At 53.1% G+C, this 18,063-nt stretch overlaps 1 protein-coding gene across 2 annotated transcripts in view; it reads left to right on the top strand.

Moving 5' to 3' along the window:
- CACNG3 (calcium voltage-gated channel auxiliary subunit gamma 3) overlaps positions 1-18,063 on the top strand; it is a 74,550-nt gene that overhangs the window by 52,079 nt on the left and 4,408 nt on the right. For both annotated transcript variants that reach the window (XM_019649941.1, XM_019649940.1), the window contains 2 exons: positions 14,357-14,440; positions 17,327-17,467. In XM_019649941.1, the coding sequence (XP_019505486.1) occupies positions 14,357-14,440; positions 17,327-17,467 (225 nt within the window). The remainder of the gene's footprint in view (positions 1-14,356; positions 14,441-17,326; positions 17,468-18,063) is intronic.

The raw sequence follows: 18,063 nt of genomic DNA, 5'->3' as shown, positions 1-18,063 counted from the left end.
TTGCTGGAAGAGATCAAAATGGGAACGGACTCTGTGCTCCATCACCCACCCTGAGAGCCGGAGGCCGCTTTCATCGAGAAGGCACTCCAGGCGGAAAGCTGTGTCATTCCTACTTTTTTTCCTCGCTTTGTGGAGTCCTCTCCTGAGCTCTCAAGTTTTTTATCTGAATGGCTTCCAAAGCCCTTTTAAGTCCCAGATAAAAAGCTGTCTTTTGTCCCCAACCTGTGGACCTGGGACCTCTTGGGGCAGACCATGGGCTCTTGAATCTCTATGCAGGGGTCACAAACTCAGGTGCCCACCGAGTCAGGGGCGCCATGTCCAGGGCAGGGGGGAGGGTGGGGATCAAGGCCAACTGGGGGCCACACAGCCTGTCCCAGAGAGGTGGGCCCACTGGTGCCAGGTCCTCTGAGTTGGGGAAGAAGCCAGAAACGGAGAGTGACCCCTGCGGTGTGCAAATCTTGGCTAAGATTGTCAGTGTCTCCCAAACGCCACAGGAGGTCTGTCCTCTGGCCGGACTTGGCCTTCAGGACCTCAGTTTGCGGCCTCTGTATTTGAACCCTTATTGATGCAAAAAAAGCATAACAGTTGGGTTACGTGAGGATCCATGACCAACTTTCCACAGGAAAGAGGGGGGCGTCTCACACACTAAAAATGACGCTGGGTCATTCTGTCTTACAAACACATTCGCGTTTTTTCTTTCCTGGCTCGACAGTTTCCAGACAAGATGGAACCTGGAGGCTCGGGACAAGGAGGAGGGATTAAGGCTGGAATGCAGCGAACCATCCGAGGCAGATCAGCCTGCGTTAGGCAGCTTCTCTGTGCAGTGTCCCCAGCCCGGCAGGTTCACAGACAGCGTGTGGGCCCCGAGAAGGTGCACCCCTACCCCCGGAGGTCTTTCCCCGAGCTTCCCTGGCTCAGGGCTCCTTTTCTCAGGGATTGGTTTGCGGGCGTCACCCAAGGCAGGGAGTGGGGCTGGGTGATCATACCCGGCCAGCAGGATGGGGACTCCAGATGGAAACCATGAGTCCTTCATTCTTCTTGGCATGCAGCCTGCGTGCCTTCACCCAAGAGGGCATGATCAGTTGGTGACAAGAGTTGAGACATCAGTGATCATTTTCGTATAGTTTAAAACAACTGTGCATCCTTCTGGTCTCTGCTTCCCTGCACCTGCACCTCCATCCTGTTCTCATGTGGGATAGTCCTGAATATCTAGTGAGGTGACCCCGAGAGGGATTTCAGATTAAGTTTCAGGTTAATTAACATCCAGGAGGCGCTCCAGGCGGAAACCTGTGTTAATTCTACTTTTGCTTCTCGCTTTGTGGAGTCCTCTTCCGAGCTCTGTTTCCCACAATGCCCAGGGTCCCTAGATCGCAGGTAACAAGGAAAGCAAAACAATTGCCAACCTCCTCTTCGTATTTCTGATCGCTGACCTTGCACTCTTTTATCCCTCCTCTCCTTAGCCTGGGTAATCTTTCAAAACCATCCTTGAGGTCATGCTATCTTTCAGCTTAATATTCTCCATCTTTAAAAATAAGCCTCCTTATCACTGCCCCAAACCCGGCTACTCAAAGTGTGGTCCTTGCACCAGCAGCAGCCACATCCCCTGGGGGCTCTTTAGAAATGCAGCTACTGAGTGAGCCCCACACACTCGTCCGTCAGAGCATGCGTTTCAACAGGATCCTCTGGCCATTGGGATGCGTGTAAAACTTTAAGAAACTGGGCTTCCGGGCTCTACATGGGTGGTTCTCACCCCTGGCTGCCCATCGAATCACGTGGGGACTGATAAACACACGTGTGTGCTGCTTGACCTTTTGCCCTTGACGCTGACCTTGTCATGGAGGCGAGCATCCCCTTGGCCCTGACCCCCGACCTGCTGCCTCTGTGAGCACCCTTGACCTTCTGGCCCAGTGCACCATGACGTTTAGAAGGTAGAGAGACCTGCCCTCATGGACGAATCTAGAAAAGACGTTCTTCCTCAGCCTGCGTCAAAAGCCCAGGCCTCTCCGCCAGGGTTTATTAGCTATGAAAATGTTCTGTGGGGGGACGGGGCTGTCACAGCCCTCACAGTATAGATATATATGTCCCTGTGTTCCCACCACCCCCTGGCAGCCAGGTGGCTCTCCAAGGACTCTCCCCTACTGCACCCCCACCCTCCCTCATTTGCATGCCAGGCAGGAGCCCCCCACACTCGGGAAGCCCAGGTAGGGGGTAGGGAGTGGGAAATAGGACCTGTGGGCTCAGAACACTGTGGTGATGGAGACGCGGGGGCCGGGAGCCCCTCCAGCCCTGGCTGAGGAAGCTACGGTTTCCTCAGGGGAGCAGCCTTGGCCTCCTGGAGATCTGGGGCGCGGCTGCGGCAGGGAGCATCCAGCCTCCTGCCGGCGCCGGCACGTCCCAAACTGAGCATCCCCAGCCTCTCCTCAGCCCGCAGCACAATTATTTTTGGAACTCTATTAATTCAACAAGTACTCTGAGCGCCTTTCCGGGGCCGGTGACACTGACACACTCCCCACTCACGTTGCGTCTTTGGCCCAGGTTTACCCATGTCTGTGTCTCACCCAGACATTCCGGGAGGCGGGTCTTCCCCAAATCCCAGGAAGGGACGCTTGGACTAACTCAGCTGTCAGCATACACGTGTCCCTTCGCTGCTTGCTGCTCTGATGCCACCCTCTCCATCAGGTCACCAGCGTCCTGTAACGGATAGCGTTTATTACGCATGCACTGTGTTCTGGACGGCGTGCTGTGTGCTCCACGGGCATTGCCTCATCTGCCCCTAGAGCGCTCCCAGCGACCCGTAATACCATTGTCCCTGTTTTACAGAAGAGGAAACTGAGGTTCAGAGAGTGTCATTCGCCCAAGGTCACAGCCTGGGAGCCGGGCTGGGGCAGTAACCTTGAGGTCCCCCCACCCCAGGCAGGATCTCAGGGACCCCTTGGACCTCACCCATCCTGCAGGGCACCGCCAGCAGGCTCAGCCTTCCTTGTCAATCCCTGGCAAGACACCCCCCAGCCCCTGGAACATGCCCCACGCCAGCCTCCATCAGTGCCCCAGAGCCCAGCAGTCTGGGGGCCCCTCTGAACCTGGGCACTCACTGCCTGTTCCGAATGGGTTCACTCTGTGAGTCTGTGCCCTCTCCCCATGAGACACAGCTCCTGCGGGAAGGTCGTGGCCTGCTTCCCGCGTCCCACACACACCCAGCATGGCACAGGCTGCCATGTTGCTCACTGCGGCGACAGCTGATTGACCCATCTGTGGCTTAATTCTGCTCTGGGCACCTTCCCAGACTGTCTCCCAGCAGCTCAGCTGAGACACCCCGAGACTTCACCCCACCCCAGAAGCCCCCGAGCCCCCCAGTGCGATCCAGGTTGTCCCTTGTCTGCCCTTGGCTCTTGGGAATAAGTGATAGTTCTGCCCACGTGCCTGGTGTCCCCCATGGTCAGGATATGGTGGCCCCATGGGGAGTGGAAACAAATGCCAGCTCAGCCACTAGGCTGGGTCACCCTTAGATCACTTCCCTGATCGGCAGTGTCCTCACCAGTGAGGTGTGGATAAAAATGCACATATAACGTATTTAGAAAAATGTAACAGGGAAAATGCCTCGTATTATTCCCAGGACATAGACATCACGATAAGTAGGGCCAACTTCCCAGACTGGGACTGGGGAATGAATGAATGAATAGGAATGAGGGGGCCCCACAAGTGAGCCCCAGGCTGCACCGTCATCATTACTGCCCCCATAGCCTATGTCCCAGCGACATGCTCAGTGCTTTATCTCATTTATTCGGCCATTCTAGCTTTCCGGTGGAGGAAGCTAAAGCTTAGAGATGCTGAGAAATTTGAACAAGGTTGCACAAGCAAGAAGGGGCAGGGGTGGGCTTGGGCTTGGCTGAGTCCTGAGCTCTGAACCACCGAGTGGTCCCGCCTGGGCTGGCTCTCTCTGAGGCCGTTGGACTAGACCCGTGCATCGCAGACGAACCAGGAGCTGGGAGGCGGGGGTGGGGGTGGGGGGGACAGAGCGTGGAGGAGCCGCTGTTCCCAGGGAGGGTGAGACCAGCCAGGCAGGGCTGCGTTGGAGCTCAGAGCCACTGTACTGGGGAGAACGGATCCCCTCATTTTCGCTCGGGCTCCAACAGAGCGAGGTCTGTCTGGAGAGACCACAGCCTGAGTTTGGCATCTACAGTGTTTGCAGCTTTGAAAGCCTGGAGAGGTTGCACACCCCGGGCACCTCGGGCCGGGCCGTCTGTGTTTGTGGGAGGTGTCAGTGACTGGAAGAACGTGAGGGGTTTCCCGCAGGGAGCACTGTAGGTGGGGTGGGGCGTGCAGAATAGATGCTGGACCAGCAGCATCAGCATCTCCTGGGAAACCATTAGAAGTGCAGGACCCTCAGGCCCTGCCCAGACCTGCCCAACCACAGCCTCTGGGAAGTATCTTTTAATGGGCCCTCCAGGGCTCTCTGCACCCCCTGAAGTTTGAGAAGCACTGCCCTCCAGGAGGGCTCCTGGGACTGGGGATTCCAGCGTCTGGGCCTCTGCATTTGTTGGTCACCCCGCCAGGATGTTCTCCCTCTGTCCTTCAGTGTGGCTGCCTCATGTTCAGCATCGGGCCTCAGCTCAGAGGCACCTTCTAGAGCAGTGGTTCTCAACCTTCCTAATGCCGCGACCCTTTAATACAGTTCCTCATATTGTGGTGACTCCCACCCATAAAATTATTTTCGTTGCTACTCTATAACTGTAATTTTGTTACTGTTATGAATCGTAGTGTAAATATCTTTTTGCTTTCCGGTGGTCTTAGGTGACCCCTGTGAAAGGGTCGTTCGACCCCCAAAGGGGTTGCGACCTGCTGTTCTAGAGGCTTCTCTCACCTCCCGCTGTGACTGAGTGGCTGTCAGGGCAACCTGTTGATTTCCTTCCTAACCCGTCCCCCATGCAGTCACAAGCTTGCTCCTTCTGCCTTCCCCACAGCCACAAAGGCGAGAGTCATCGCCTGACCCTGGAGCCAGGCATGGTGCTCAGCACATAGTAGGCCCTATAGGTCCTCGTTTGCACAAGTGAATGAGCAAACGGCAACTCCCTGCTCAGAGCCCAGCTCCTCAGCAGCCCCCACCCACCTACCCCCCTGGCTATTATACTGTGGCTCCTTCAGGGCCAAGCTTCCAGCTCCATAAGCCGGAGGGAGGGTCTTACACGTGGCGGGGGCAGAGTGGCTTGGGGCAAATTCTGGCTGCTGTCATCACACCAAGGGCAGTTGTTAATGCTGCCCCTTGTGCCAGAGAGAAGGGAGTTACCTAGCCTCTTTTTCCTACCAGGGAGGCTACGCGACAGCCCCCCACCCCCCAGCAGGAGGCTCCCAGGTGGCCACCATGCTGCCGGTGACACCTACCATGTCACCGTGGTGCCTGGGACCAGACGCAGGATTAAACAGCATCTCAGCACAAGGCGAGAAAGCTATTTGCTTTTCAACTCCTCGCCTCTAGCTGTGGTTTAATAACATCGTTTTGTTTTCATTGTGTGTATTTTTGTAGCGGCCTTCTACTTGTGGTTAGAAGTTACTGGCTCGCCATTTACAGTCGGGTTATAAAGTCTCCTTTGAAAAATAAATTTTGGGTTTTATTTTTTTCTTCTAAAAAGTGAGTTGATTTAAAGAGAACTATAAGACCAATACTAAAATATGTGGTATAAATATGTGGAGGAAACGTGGGGTTTCCTGGAGCAGTACCTGCCGCTGCAGACGTGTGCTTTCCAGGAAGCGGAATGTTCAGCATTTTAGAAAAATCTCGGGCGCCTTTGCCAGAGACGGGGTAGCGCCTGCTTGTTAGCACTTTGGGTTTTCAGCTCAGCGTTTGCCATTCAATGAGTCCATGTGATGACCTCACAGCTTGGCTCCCAAATAAACAACAAGGAACGTTTATTTTTTTTCAGGGCTTTTTGGATTTCAGAATTTTAGATAAGGGCCGGTGGGCCACAGAAATCATATGAATATGGATTTTCACCGAGTTAAGGAGTATGTCACCAGGCTCTGTGCTCCCCCTAGTTGGTCCCATGTAACCCTCATGACGACCCTAGGAGGTAAGTTCTGTGGTTACACCCATGTTCCAGATTAGGGAACGGAGGCCTGAAGCAGTTAGTTCACTGCCACGGTTATAGAGCTGGTACCATGGGGGAACCTGAATGGGGCAGCCAGACAGGCCGGATGAGGAGGGAAGAATGGCCTGGAGCTTGGGTGTGGCCGCCCCTGTCCCCAGCCCGTGCCCATCAAATGGCTCCTTCTCTCCTACTCGGACCGAAACTCTCACAGCAGCTTCATTCCTTAGTTAAGTGACAAAGAGGAGACTCTGGGAGCAGCCGGTGAGCTCAGGTGGTTAGAGCGCAGTGCTCACAACACCAAGGTTGCCAGTTCGAGCCCCACATGGGCCGCTGAGCTGCGCCCTCCACAACTAGATTGGAACAACGACTTGGCTTGGAGCTGATGGGTCCTGGAAAAAAAACCACACTGTTCCCCAATGAAATTTCTTAAGAAAAAAAAAAAAAGAGGAGACTCCATCTCCAGATGCCTGAGCCAGGGCCTGTGACAGCTGTGTGGTCCCATTAGCACCTCAGTGGAACCCCAGTCACGCCAGAAAGCTGTGAGCTCCGTGGTCATAGCTTCTTCTAGACCTGTGACCTGCCCACTCCCCACCAGGCATACTCTCGATCGCCCCATTCCCCCCGTTTGTTGCCGTTTTTATTAAAAACACAAACTCTAGGCCAGGCAGTGAAGAGCTACACATTTTCTCACATATCATCTCTGTCATTAGAAGATTTTTAAATTTGAAAAAATGTAGGGAAATGGAGCCCCTAAAGTAAAACTCATTCATAATCCACTTTAAAAATAGAGAATAAGAGGCAAAAGTCATCCCCTATTCTGTCAGTCAAATTCTATCCAACCCCCAGCCCACAGAGGTAACCCCTATTGCAAGTAACCTTCTCAGTCGTTTCCTACTGAGACATCTCTATGTCCAAATCCATATCCACGACTATTCTATATCTAAACGAATACCTACCTACCTATTTAGCTATCAAGAGACAAAATAGCCCATGGACAGTTGCCCAGGTGGTGCACTGCTCAACTCCCGGGGCCATTCTTCACATAAACGGCCTCCTATTTCAATTCGGGGGAAAACCACGACACCACAGAGGTTAGAGAGAGGCAGCCAGGCTTTTTACTTTGCACAACGAAATCCCAGTGTGGTGTTTGCTCCAAACGCCAGCACTATTCCTGGATGTCAGGTGCAGTTAATGGTTGCCATGGCAACCGCCCATGCTTAATGAATAGAAGAGAGTAAAAGACGCTGGATAAATGTCAGGGCCCCGGCATGAATTTGCTTGGGAGCAAACCCGTTTGTGCTGGGCAGAGCTGACCAGCGAAGGTTGAAGTGGGGAGGTCTGGGGAGCTGGGAACGGGCCCAGGGGCCCCTCTCTCCCCTTCATGCATCAGGTGAGCAGTCAGAATGGCACGAAATGTCAAAAAGCGGGGCTTTCTGCAGAGGCAGCTTAAACAGAGGCTTCAGTTGTGTGGGTTTGATTGTGCAACACGTTTATGGAGTTTGCAGAGGGCAGAAATCAGCCCAGGTGGCTCACCTGTTGAGACGCCACTTTTTTTTTTTACTTTTTTGGATGATTTTTTTTTTTTAAATAAAGAAAGTGCCAGTTTAGGGTTTAAATAATAACCTTTGGAAAGACAATATCAAGAAAATGAGAAGACGAGCCACAGACTTGGAGGAAACATTTGCAAAAGACACATCTGATAAAGGACTGTAATCCAAAATACACAGAGAACTCTTAAAACTCAACTCTGAGAAAGCAGCCCGGTTTAAAAAAAAAAAACAAAAACATGGGCCACAGACCTGAGCGGACACCTCACCAGAGAAGACATACACAGATGGCAAATAAGCCCATGAGAAGAGGCTCCCCACCATGTGTCGCCAGGGAAATGCAAACGAAAACAAGGTGTCACAACTGCACACCTAGGAGAGGGACCAACATCCAGACCCTGACACCACCGGGCGACGGTGAGGATGTAGAGCCCTGGGAACTCTCCGTCACTGCTGGTGGGGACGCAAACTGGGACAGGAAGTGAGTTTGGCCGTTTCCCACAAAACTAAACACCCTCTGACCAAACCATCCAGCAACCACATACCCCGGTATTTGCCCAGATACTCCTTGGTATTTGGGTCCCACAAAACCCCCGCACACAGATGTTTATAGCACCTTTGCCCACACCTGGAATCAGCCAAGATGTCTTTCAATGAACTGTGACGTCTTCACCAGTGGAATATTACGCAGCGCTAAGAAAATGAGCTATGGAGCCCTGAGAAGACATGGAGGAACCTGAGATGCACGTGACTAAGTGAAAGAAGCCAATCTGAAAAGGCTGCACACTGTGTGATTCTAACTCTATGACATCCTGGAAAAGACAAAGCTATATAGAGATCAGTGACTGCCAGGGGGTGGGGCGGGGAGGGATGGACGGCCGAGCACAGGGGACATTTAGGGCGGTGATATGGCTCTGTGTGACGCTCTAATAAAGGATCCATGTCATTGGACATCTGTCCAAACCCACAGGCTGTGCAACACCGAGAGTGACCTAATGTCAGCTGTGGACTCTGGGTGATGATGACTTGTCAACGCAGGCTGATCTGTTGTCACAAAGGCGCCTCTGTGAGGGGTGTTGACAGTGGGGGAGGCTGTGCCCGTGTGGGGGGCAGGGGGCATGGGAATTCTCTGCCTCCCATTTAGTCTTGCTGTGAACCTAAAACTGCTCTAAAAAACAAAATCTATTAAAAACAATAGTGTTTGGACCCCACACCCCAACACACTATGTAGGAGTTGTGCTGTTTCCTTACAGGAGTTAGAGAATAAACGGAGGGTTCGGGAATGAGGACCAGGTTCAGTGACAGCCCCTCGAGTCTGTCAGTGGGTCCCTGTGACCTCATGCAGACCTGCGTTTGGGAACAAGGCCACCCGTGCATGTGGAGGCCAAGAACAAGGCATAGGCCTACTGGGAGCTCACAGCTGGGGGCAGGGACCCAGGGCTGTGATGCTGTCTCATTGGGGACCTCCCAAACACAGCTCCTGTGGCCTCAACCTCAGATTTTGTAAGGTCTCTCCCAGACCCTCCAAAGGCCCCCAACCCCCGGCCCGTCTCCCAGCCAAAGTCTCAGATGCCCACAGAGGCCAAGTGCTGTGTGCATGTGACGATGGTGGCGGGTCCACCTGGCTGCGAACACGGCTTTGGAATCCTGAAGGTGCCTGCTGAAAAGCACCGGTTCTCAGACTCCTATCTAACCCTGTGCCTCAGGAATGGGCTTTGTTTTTCCCTAACAAGAGCCCAGGTGACTCTTAGGCAGGTGGGTCCAACTTTCCCAGGCACCGCTGAAGGAGGGGTGTCACCACCTAAACGCAGCCGATGTGAAGAGGTCAAAGCTGCTCCCTGGAGCCCCTGCCACAGCCGCCCCCATCCCCGCGGTCCGACAACCCACTGAGCTCCTGACCCCTGTTACTGCCAAGGCAGGATTAAGTCCTGGCTCTGCTTCTCTGCCCCAGGGCCTTAGCATAACCTGTGCTGATGCAGAGCCTGCCTCTGCACCCCGACTCCATCCTTGCAGGGTACATGTCAGCATCGTGTGCGGCCTCTCCCTCTGCAGTTTTCGGGCAAGTTCAACCCCATCCTTTTTTTCTTATATTTACCGATGTGGGGAAATCACTCCTGGGGAACACGTAACTGAGGACAGCATGACCCCAATTGGATAAAAGCATTTGTGTGTGAAAGCATGGGGAGGGTGAGGGGAGAAAAAGCCCGAAAGGAAATATACAGAAATGCTAAACAGTGGTTATTTCTGGGGATGCACAATATGCTACTTATATGAAGGCCAAGCTCACTGTTTGAGGACTCGCTGACTTCATGTTCCGTGTGGAGTCTTCCTCAGGGAAATTCTCGATTCTCTTTTCCTTTTATGTTGCTTTTTAAAATCTCACCATGTCTCTTCTGGCCCTAAAATACCTACCATGGCAGTAATAGCTGTGCTCAGTGCTGCACATTACCACCTGGTTAAGGGTCCTGAATACAGTGCTGGGGCCCGGGGCAGCCACTGTGACTTCTCTTACTGCCTCCAGGAATTCTGTGAACACCTTGAAGTTACTCTTGTCTTCACTCTGTAGAAGGAACTGAGGTTTGCAGAGGTCATTTGCTGTAGGCATCTCAGGGGATAAAGGGCCAGGCAGGGACTCTGGCCAGCTGGACAGCTCACGCCCAGTCTACAGGGAGCTGCTGATGCCAGCTGGCTGCAAGGGGGCGTTGTCACATGGGGAAGTGGGACAGAGCGTGCCCCACCCCACCCCATTTTTAAGGAGATGCTGTAGATCAGGCTTTCATGTGACAAACCCTGGATTTTAAAGCACAGAAACATATCTAATTGGTTAAAAATACAACAAAACATGCCCCAAAACACTGTACATAAAAATAAATAAATAAATAAATAAAAATGCAAAACATTCCACAACGCAGATTTGCCCTCGACACTCAACACTCTCTGCTTTCGAAGCACTGGCCTGGGTTACGTCCTCTGGCCCGAGGGACGCCCGGACTCCTTTGTTGCCCTCCCAGGGTTTGTGCTACCTGGCAGGACAGAAATCTTTAGCCAGGGATCAGCACAACGTTTCCTTTGCCGTCTCTGCCACAACCCTCAGCAATTATGGCGTGAAAGCTGTAAAGGAATAGGCGTGGTTGTGCTTCAATACAATTTTATTTACAGACACTGAAATTTGAATTTCATGTATATGTTTTTACATGTCATGAAACAATATTCTCCTTTTGGTTTTTTTCCAAGCAGCTAAATATGCACAACCATTCTTAGCTCGCGAACTATGCTGCATTAGACCGTCAGAACCCTGCAATGTTTCATCAGGAGCTACAGCATCTGCTGGCTCCAAGTCCAAGTTTCCGGCTACCGTAGGCCCCCTGGGTCAGACCCCTTTCACACTCAGGTGCAGGCACGTGGTGGTTCCTTTCTCCCACCTGGTTCAGACTTGTCTGTTTCAGCAGGGCTTGCATTCCATCTTCAGCTGTACCGTTTCGTCCAAAGGGATCTTTGGTGGAGAACGTAAGACAGTTAATAGTAGGTGGCCCCACAGCCACCACCCTGACCCTTGATCAGTGGCCCCTGATATACAAGGTCTGACAATTAAGTTTGCAAACTCATCTCAGAAAAAGTGCTGCATACCTCATTGCTGAATATCACTACGGTGTCCTTCGAAATACTCCCCTTGGGAAGCTATGCACCGACGCCAGCGCCCAGTCCACCCTTCAAAGCAATTTTGGAACTCTTTTTCTGGAATGGCCATCAGAGCTGTCGTCGTATTACCCTTGATGTCCTGAATGTCATCCAAATGTCTTCCTTTCAATATTTCCTTTATCTTTGGGTAAAGAAAGAAGTCACTGGGGGCCAGATCAGGTGAGTAGGGAGGGTGTTCCAATACAGTGATTTGTTTACTGGCTAAAAACTCCCTCACATACAGTGCTGTGTGAGCTGGTACATTGTCGTGATGCAAGAGCCATGAATTGTTGGTGAAAAGTTCAGGTCGTCTGACTTTTTCATGCAGCCTTTTCAGCACTTTCAAATAGTAAACTTGGTTAACTGTTTGTCCAGTTGGTACAAATTCAGTACCAAAAAAAGGTTAGCAACATCGTTGCAACAAGTTCGCGAACTTAATTGGCAGGCCTCGTATATCCTGGGAAAACATGGTTGGCAGAAAAGCCACTGGTCCAATTCGATAACAGCGGACGGACCACAAAATGATCACAAAGCCACCTGGCAAAGGACTTTGTTTACAACTCTAAAACGTGCTGAAGAGAGTGCAACTCAACAATGGTTAGGAATCCTGTCCTTGGGGTCAGGCAGACTTGCACTTGGAGCTGTGTTTTGGGGAAATCCCTTACTTCGCTAAGACTCAGTTTTCTCATCTGTAAAATGGGATCATGATACCAGGTACCTCGTAAAGCTGTTTTGAGAGCTAAAGAGGATAAAACAGGTCAAGTGTGTAGCCTGGCACGTGGCAAATGGTGGGCACTCAACGTGTGTGACTTACTCTGCCTTATTATCCAGCCAGCTGGAAGGGGAGGGGCAAGCAGGGACATGGGGATGAACCTCGAATGTTTGAACATTTGAACAAGAGGAATGAAGGCCTTTTTTCAATATCAGGGAGGAAGTTAGGAGCTTGTCTTTCTTCCGAAAATTTCCTTGAGTCTTCACGTCTTCGCTCCGGGACGCCCCTTCCTGGTTCTGAGTCTGTTCTTTGCCTGGTGAGCAGAGAAGGAGAACCCAGAGGGTGGGTCTCACAGAGTATCATGCATATTGTGCAATGTCTCAACACTGATAGTAGGGGTTCGGTATATGGCACTCGTTGTTATGACAACAATATACAGAATAATCATGGCTGCCATTCATAGTGTTACCAGAAATAACTTTTGAACTTTGGCTCTTCTCTTATTGAAGGAAAGAATTTAGTCAAGAGACAAAGTTTGTGCAGCAACAGGACAGCAAGAAGTTGATGAGTAAAAGCGAGCGCACTCCGAGACATGGACCGGCCGACCCGAGAGAGGGCAGCAGCCTCCTTGCATTGTGGGGCGGCTTTTATCTCTGGGTAGAACTGTCTCCCCCTCCCTCTCTCTTACCTTCCTCTCTCTGCTGAGGACATCCACCCTCCCTCCTGGCTCCCAGGGTTGTTTCTCAGGGTGCAAACGCGGACCCGTCAATTCGCCATGATTTATTTGAGAAGCCCCTTAAACTGGTCCTGAGAAGCAGGGTATATATTCTGATAAGCGGGGTGGTTTCCCTCCCTCTCCGGCATTTTTCCTTCTAGTGACTTATCCTCTTCTCCGTATCCTGCTGAGCAAGCCACGCGCGTTTGTGCCCCAAGTGAGAGCAGCTGCTGGGGGCCTTGGCCCAAGTAGAAGCAGCTGCCGGGGGCCTCCTACCGAGGCTGGTTCCCGCCTTCCCCCTGCTCATTTCTATCTTCCTACCTACCCTACCATCCGTGGAGTGGTGAACACCAGACTTGGAAGCCTGGATTCATATACTGATTCCTCCACTCTGCAGCTGTGACCCCTCAAGCCCCTCTGTGGTCCCCGGTGGCCTCATCATCAAATGTCGGTGTTAAGAGCCCCCCCACCCCACCCCAGGGCAGTGGACAAGAGTGAAGGAGAGAAGGAGAAGGAACGTGAGGTTTCACTGTGTCTGGCCCACTGGAAGTGTCAGCCATGATTCTGACATGTCTAAGGCTTTGCAAAAATAAAACCCTCATCTGGCCAGCTGAGTGGCTCAGTTGGTTAAGAGCTCACTCAAGAGTGCGAGCTCTGAGCAACAATGGTTTGAGTCCCGGCCAGAGCTGAGCTGCGGATGAGCTGCCAACAGGTGGCAGGATGGCTCAGCTAAAAAAAAAAAAAAACCCGTAATTTTCATAGATCACCTTATTTAATTCGTACAGTGACTGCTCTGAAATATAAGCCCCCCCCCATGTGATTCTAAGCTTTGTCCGCGCCCCTCACCACCTCAGGGGCCAAACGACAATGCAGAATTCTGTGCTGTTTGCGGTGAGAAGCTCTGAAATTGTTCGTCATGTATAAGAATTGGCAGCGCCCTGAGCTGCCCCCAGAGATCGGCTCAGTGGCCGGTTAACAAATACCCACAACTGAGTTAAGTCCAGCTGCTGCTGAGGAAAGGGAAGGAAGCAAAATGCTGACTGACAGTCGGTTTTCCCAAGATGCACGCAGGCAGCCCTGCGTCCCCGGAAGCGGCCCAGGGCCAGGGGACCGCGAAGGGGGTGGTACTGGGCCAGATGCCAGCCTTACTGGGGACCCTGGGCTACTCCTGAGCCTCTGCCTGGAATCTGCACCCAGGACTCAGCAGGTCTCGACTGGCCTCTGCTTCTACTTCCCCCGTGAGTGCAGGCAACATTCTTATGCCCAGTTTGCTCGTCTGCAAAATGGGAAGATAGATTAATAGACGTGAGCTCCGCTTCCTTCTCCCTTTCCCCTCGCTACCTGGGGGAAGGGAGAGCGATGAGACAGTCCTCTGAGTGCTTGTGGCTCACAGCGCTTGGCTCCTCCAGGCAGAGGCCAAGGCCCAGCAAACCTAGGAAGCGGACATGTGCCGTCTCTGCTTTGTTTCCCCTGCCCGGCCTCCTTTCTGTGCCCGAAGAAAGATGGCTGATGGGCTCAACTCGCCGTGTCAGCCTGCAGGCACCCGGAGGGCCTTCACGGTGGGGTGAGGCCCCAGGCACGCCCCCCTCCCCCCCACTCAGGACCACGTTTGTTTCCACAGGGGCCTTCCGCGGGGTCTGCAAGAAGATAGATCACTTCCCAGAAGACGCCGACTACGAACAGGATACAGCCGAGTACCTCCTGCGTAAGTCCCGGCTGCCCAGGTCCCCGGGGCGGGGTGGGGGTGAGCGGGATGAGAAGGGTGAGTGCGGCTGCTAACTCCCACCCCTACAAACGGCTGCATGCAGCGGAGCCTCCTGGGACCTTGAGAGCCATCCCAGACGGTCTGGTATCTAAGTCTCTTTAATGTCAGTGAACTAGAAATGGGGGAAAGTAGGTGAGTCCAAACTGAAGGTTCTTTTTAGTCTGCTCCTGAGAAAAATCTAAGGCATTTCCTTGGCTTGAATACAAGTTTTCACCCCTCCCCAGAGGGCTGATTTGAGGTGCTAATGGGCAAGGTCCTAGGGCAAGAACTGGGGGGGGGGGGGGCGGGGTATAAATGCAAAGCAAACCTCACCCCTCTGTCCCTTCCCATCAGTTTCAATCCTACGAGGCAGGGCCAGTGTCTGTGTCGGACTGTCCCAGGGTCACAGCCCAGATGTGACATGGGACTGTCACAAAGGCAGCACACCAGAGGCCGTAGCAAGTGGCGACACAGGGCCGGGCCTCTGGGGGCAGGGGACCTGGCCTTTCACTCCAGGCTGAGTCCCTTCCAGCTGGGCTGGACCCAGGCCAAGCCACGTCACCTCTCCGTCTCTTCAATGTCTTTATCTAGTTAGAAATGAGATTATAATGTCACCCATCTGACAGGGTCATGACAATTAAATAAAGTAGCCCACGTTTCACTGAGCCCCGGGCCCAACATGTCAGGATGCGATACATGGTCGCTATTTCTGTTGCTTGGGCTGAGCTAGCGACGTTCAGCTGTGGACAAGGGCCTGACAATGACCTAGGCACAGGGATTTAATGTCATTTCCATGTCACTTCTTCAACAAGCATGCGTGTATGGTTCACTCAAAGGAGAGAATTCTACGGAGCACTCTAAGGCATTGACTAATTATTGCTATTAAGCAGCGTTAACTACAAGGCTTGGGGTTTTTTGGTTTTTTAATAACTGCTATTATAAATAAAAACCTCGAGAAATCGTCCTATTCAGATTATGCTTGTAACTCCACATGCAAGAAGGCTGTTTTTACAATTAAAATCATTGTGGACTCCATTCACACCAGCCAGCCTGCAGATGGGTCTACATACTCGTCTGAGCCTTTAATCACGTTACAATGTGAGGAGTGCGGGGGTCAACTTGAAAGAAACAGTCATTTTTAAGCTAATTTTTATAGCACAAACATACCATTTCTCTCTTGTCAGCCCTTATCCGTTTACTAGGATTTATCCAAATGCTGACTAGGATGGATTTGTACCAGCAGCTCAAAAAGATTTAATAAAGACCACAGTTAGAGATGTGGCTTGGCCAAAGTTTGGGGATGACAGAGACGAAATGGGTCCCCTCAAAAGAGAACGGTTTTAAGGCATGACCAGTGGGGTTTTACCAGATTCCCTTAGGGTTTTTTTGGTCGTTGTTTGCTTTTTTTTCCCCCTACTTGGTGAACCATTGTGACGTTTGCCTTGCTGGAGACGAAACAGCCTGCGACGTCTATCTCACCACTTAGGAAACTGATTTTACGTACTTTGGAGCGGTCCATTGTTCCTCCGACAAAATATAATTCTCCCATCTGGGAAGGGGGGTGGGGTCCTCACTACGAGCCCCAGAACAAGGTAAAGGCACAGGAGGAACCTTAACTGCACATGCATTTCCTGCTGGGAGCCCTGGCATACTGACTCCACCAGGCAGGGGGTAGGGCCAGGTCCCGGCAAAAGAGGTCCCCTGCCCGTCCAGTGTGTGTGCTGCTGTTCCTGGCAGGACCACCCCAGAAGGGAACTCCACACACTGATTTTGCTGCCATTTCCTTTCTCGCCTGCTCGTGGGCAGGCGGCCTCCTAAACCCGCAGCAGAAGGGGCCCTGTTGACCAGAGATGCCCCATAATAGAGCACTGGCCGTGGCCGAGCCCTGCCCACACACCGATGGTGCAGTTACACAGCAACAAGCCTCCCTTTCCGCCCCGAGGGCCCCAACTTGGGCCCAGGTAGCTTGGGAAGGAGAACCAGCGAAGGGAGGCGGTCAAACCCTTTTGTTCTGAAGCCACCACGTGTCCACTGGGCTAAAACAAATCCAGAGTGGACGCCAAGTGACTTAGGAAAAAATGGCGGCAGCAAGGATCCTGTGTGAGGGCCGACACGTGGAGCCAGAGCTCATAGGGGCTGTGCGTACCGCATTAGGGGGTGGAGTGGGGTCTGGCCACCCAATCAGTCGCCAAAAAGTCACCGCACTACAGTGACACATCTCACAGCCACACATTTTGGGTAAATACACCAAACCAGCACGAGGCAATGCGTCTGCATTTTGGGGACAGGACCATGGTCCGGTGGGCACCCCGGGACCAGAGCTGGCTGCATATTTGCAGGGCCCAGTGCCAGGTGACAATCCAGGGCTCCCGGTGCAGGATGCAGGCAAAAAAGTTCCTTTCTCCTGTGATCTCTCTTGCGACATTTACTGCCTTACTCCTTCCTGCCCGGGACACTTGGGGGTGAGCATACACACTCAGGGTGCCTGAGGCTTGCACCCAGCCCTGCGTCTCCCTGAGTCCATGTCCAGCCCCCACCCGGCATGAAGGGGGGCAGTGGTCACTGGTTAGGGTGGAGGAGTGGGCAGCTGAAGCCCCGTCCCAAGGAGGTGGGAAGGCGGTGGGCGGGGGATCCCACGTGAGTCCAGACCCCGAGCTACAATGATGAGGCATTTTGGGATGCTGACAGCAGAAGACCCCAAGCACGGGGCCCTGGCTGACCGCATTGGTGTCATGCCTGGGGCTGGTCCCCCCTCAGGCATCCCCATGGGGTGTGTGTGTGGGGGGGTGGCGGATGGATCGGGGGCGGCTGGGGTGCAGGCTCAACCATCTGTCCTTCTCTCCACAGGGGCCGTGAGGGCCTCCAGCGTCTTCCCCATCCTCAGCGTCACGCTGCTCTTCTTCGGCGGGCTCTGCGTGGCAGCCAGCGAGTTCCACCGCAGCAGACACAACGTCATCCTCAGCGCGGGCATCTTTTTTGTCTCTGCAGGTGAGTACCCTGCCCGGCCCCACGATGTGCACAGACACAAACCCCAGCCAGGGCCAGGGGACAAAGCGATGCTGTTCAGGGTCCCCTGCAGGGAAAACGCAAGACAATGTTCAACTGCTGTCAGGAGTGAGGGTCCCAGGGCTTCAATCGGACCAAGGAGGCTGACGGTAGCTCAGGGCGGCATGAAGGAAAGACAGGAGGAGATGGGAGCAAGGCCCGCTCAGAGCAGGCGAGACTCATTACCGCGAGTGTGTGCACGGACTTGCACCTGGGACCGGGCAGAGGTGTACCGTGGCACCTAGGAGTCTGGGCCGGTGTGTTTGAGAGGGGTCCGACTTGCCTGTTCAGACAGCCTGTGGCTCTTCGAGGTATGTGTGTTTGCTGATTGCCTGTGGGCCACAGCTCTTCAAGCACTCAGATCCTTACGTTGTTCAGAGCACCGCTGGGAACAAGGTAAAAGCAGCAGCCCGGGTGCCCTCGGGGGACCCTGTAGCCAATGGCAGCCCCAATCAGAAGGTGGCCCCAGGCAGCAGGGAGGACAAGAGAGGACCTTAAAGGGTCCTAGTCTCTGCCCCCCTCGCCTCCACCTCTCCTCT

This window comes from Hipposideros armiger, unplaced genomic scaffold (assembly GCF_001890085.2).
Source record: "Hipposideros armiger isolate ML-2016 unplaced genomic scaffold, ASM189008v1 scaffold_135, whole genome shotgun sequence".
Classification (NCBI taxonomy): Eukaryota; Metazoa; Chordata; class Mammalia; order Chiroptera; family Hipposideridae; genus Hipposideros; species Hipposideros armiger.
Note: the sequence above shows the minus strand (reverse complement) of the source record. Positions and strands in the feature narration are given on the sequence as shown.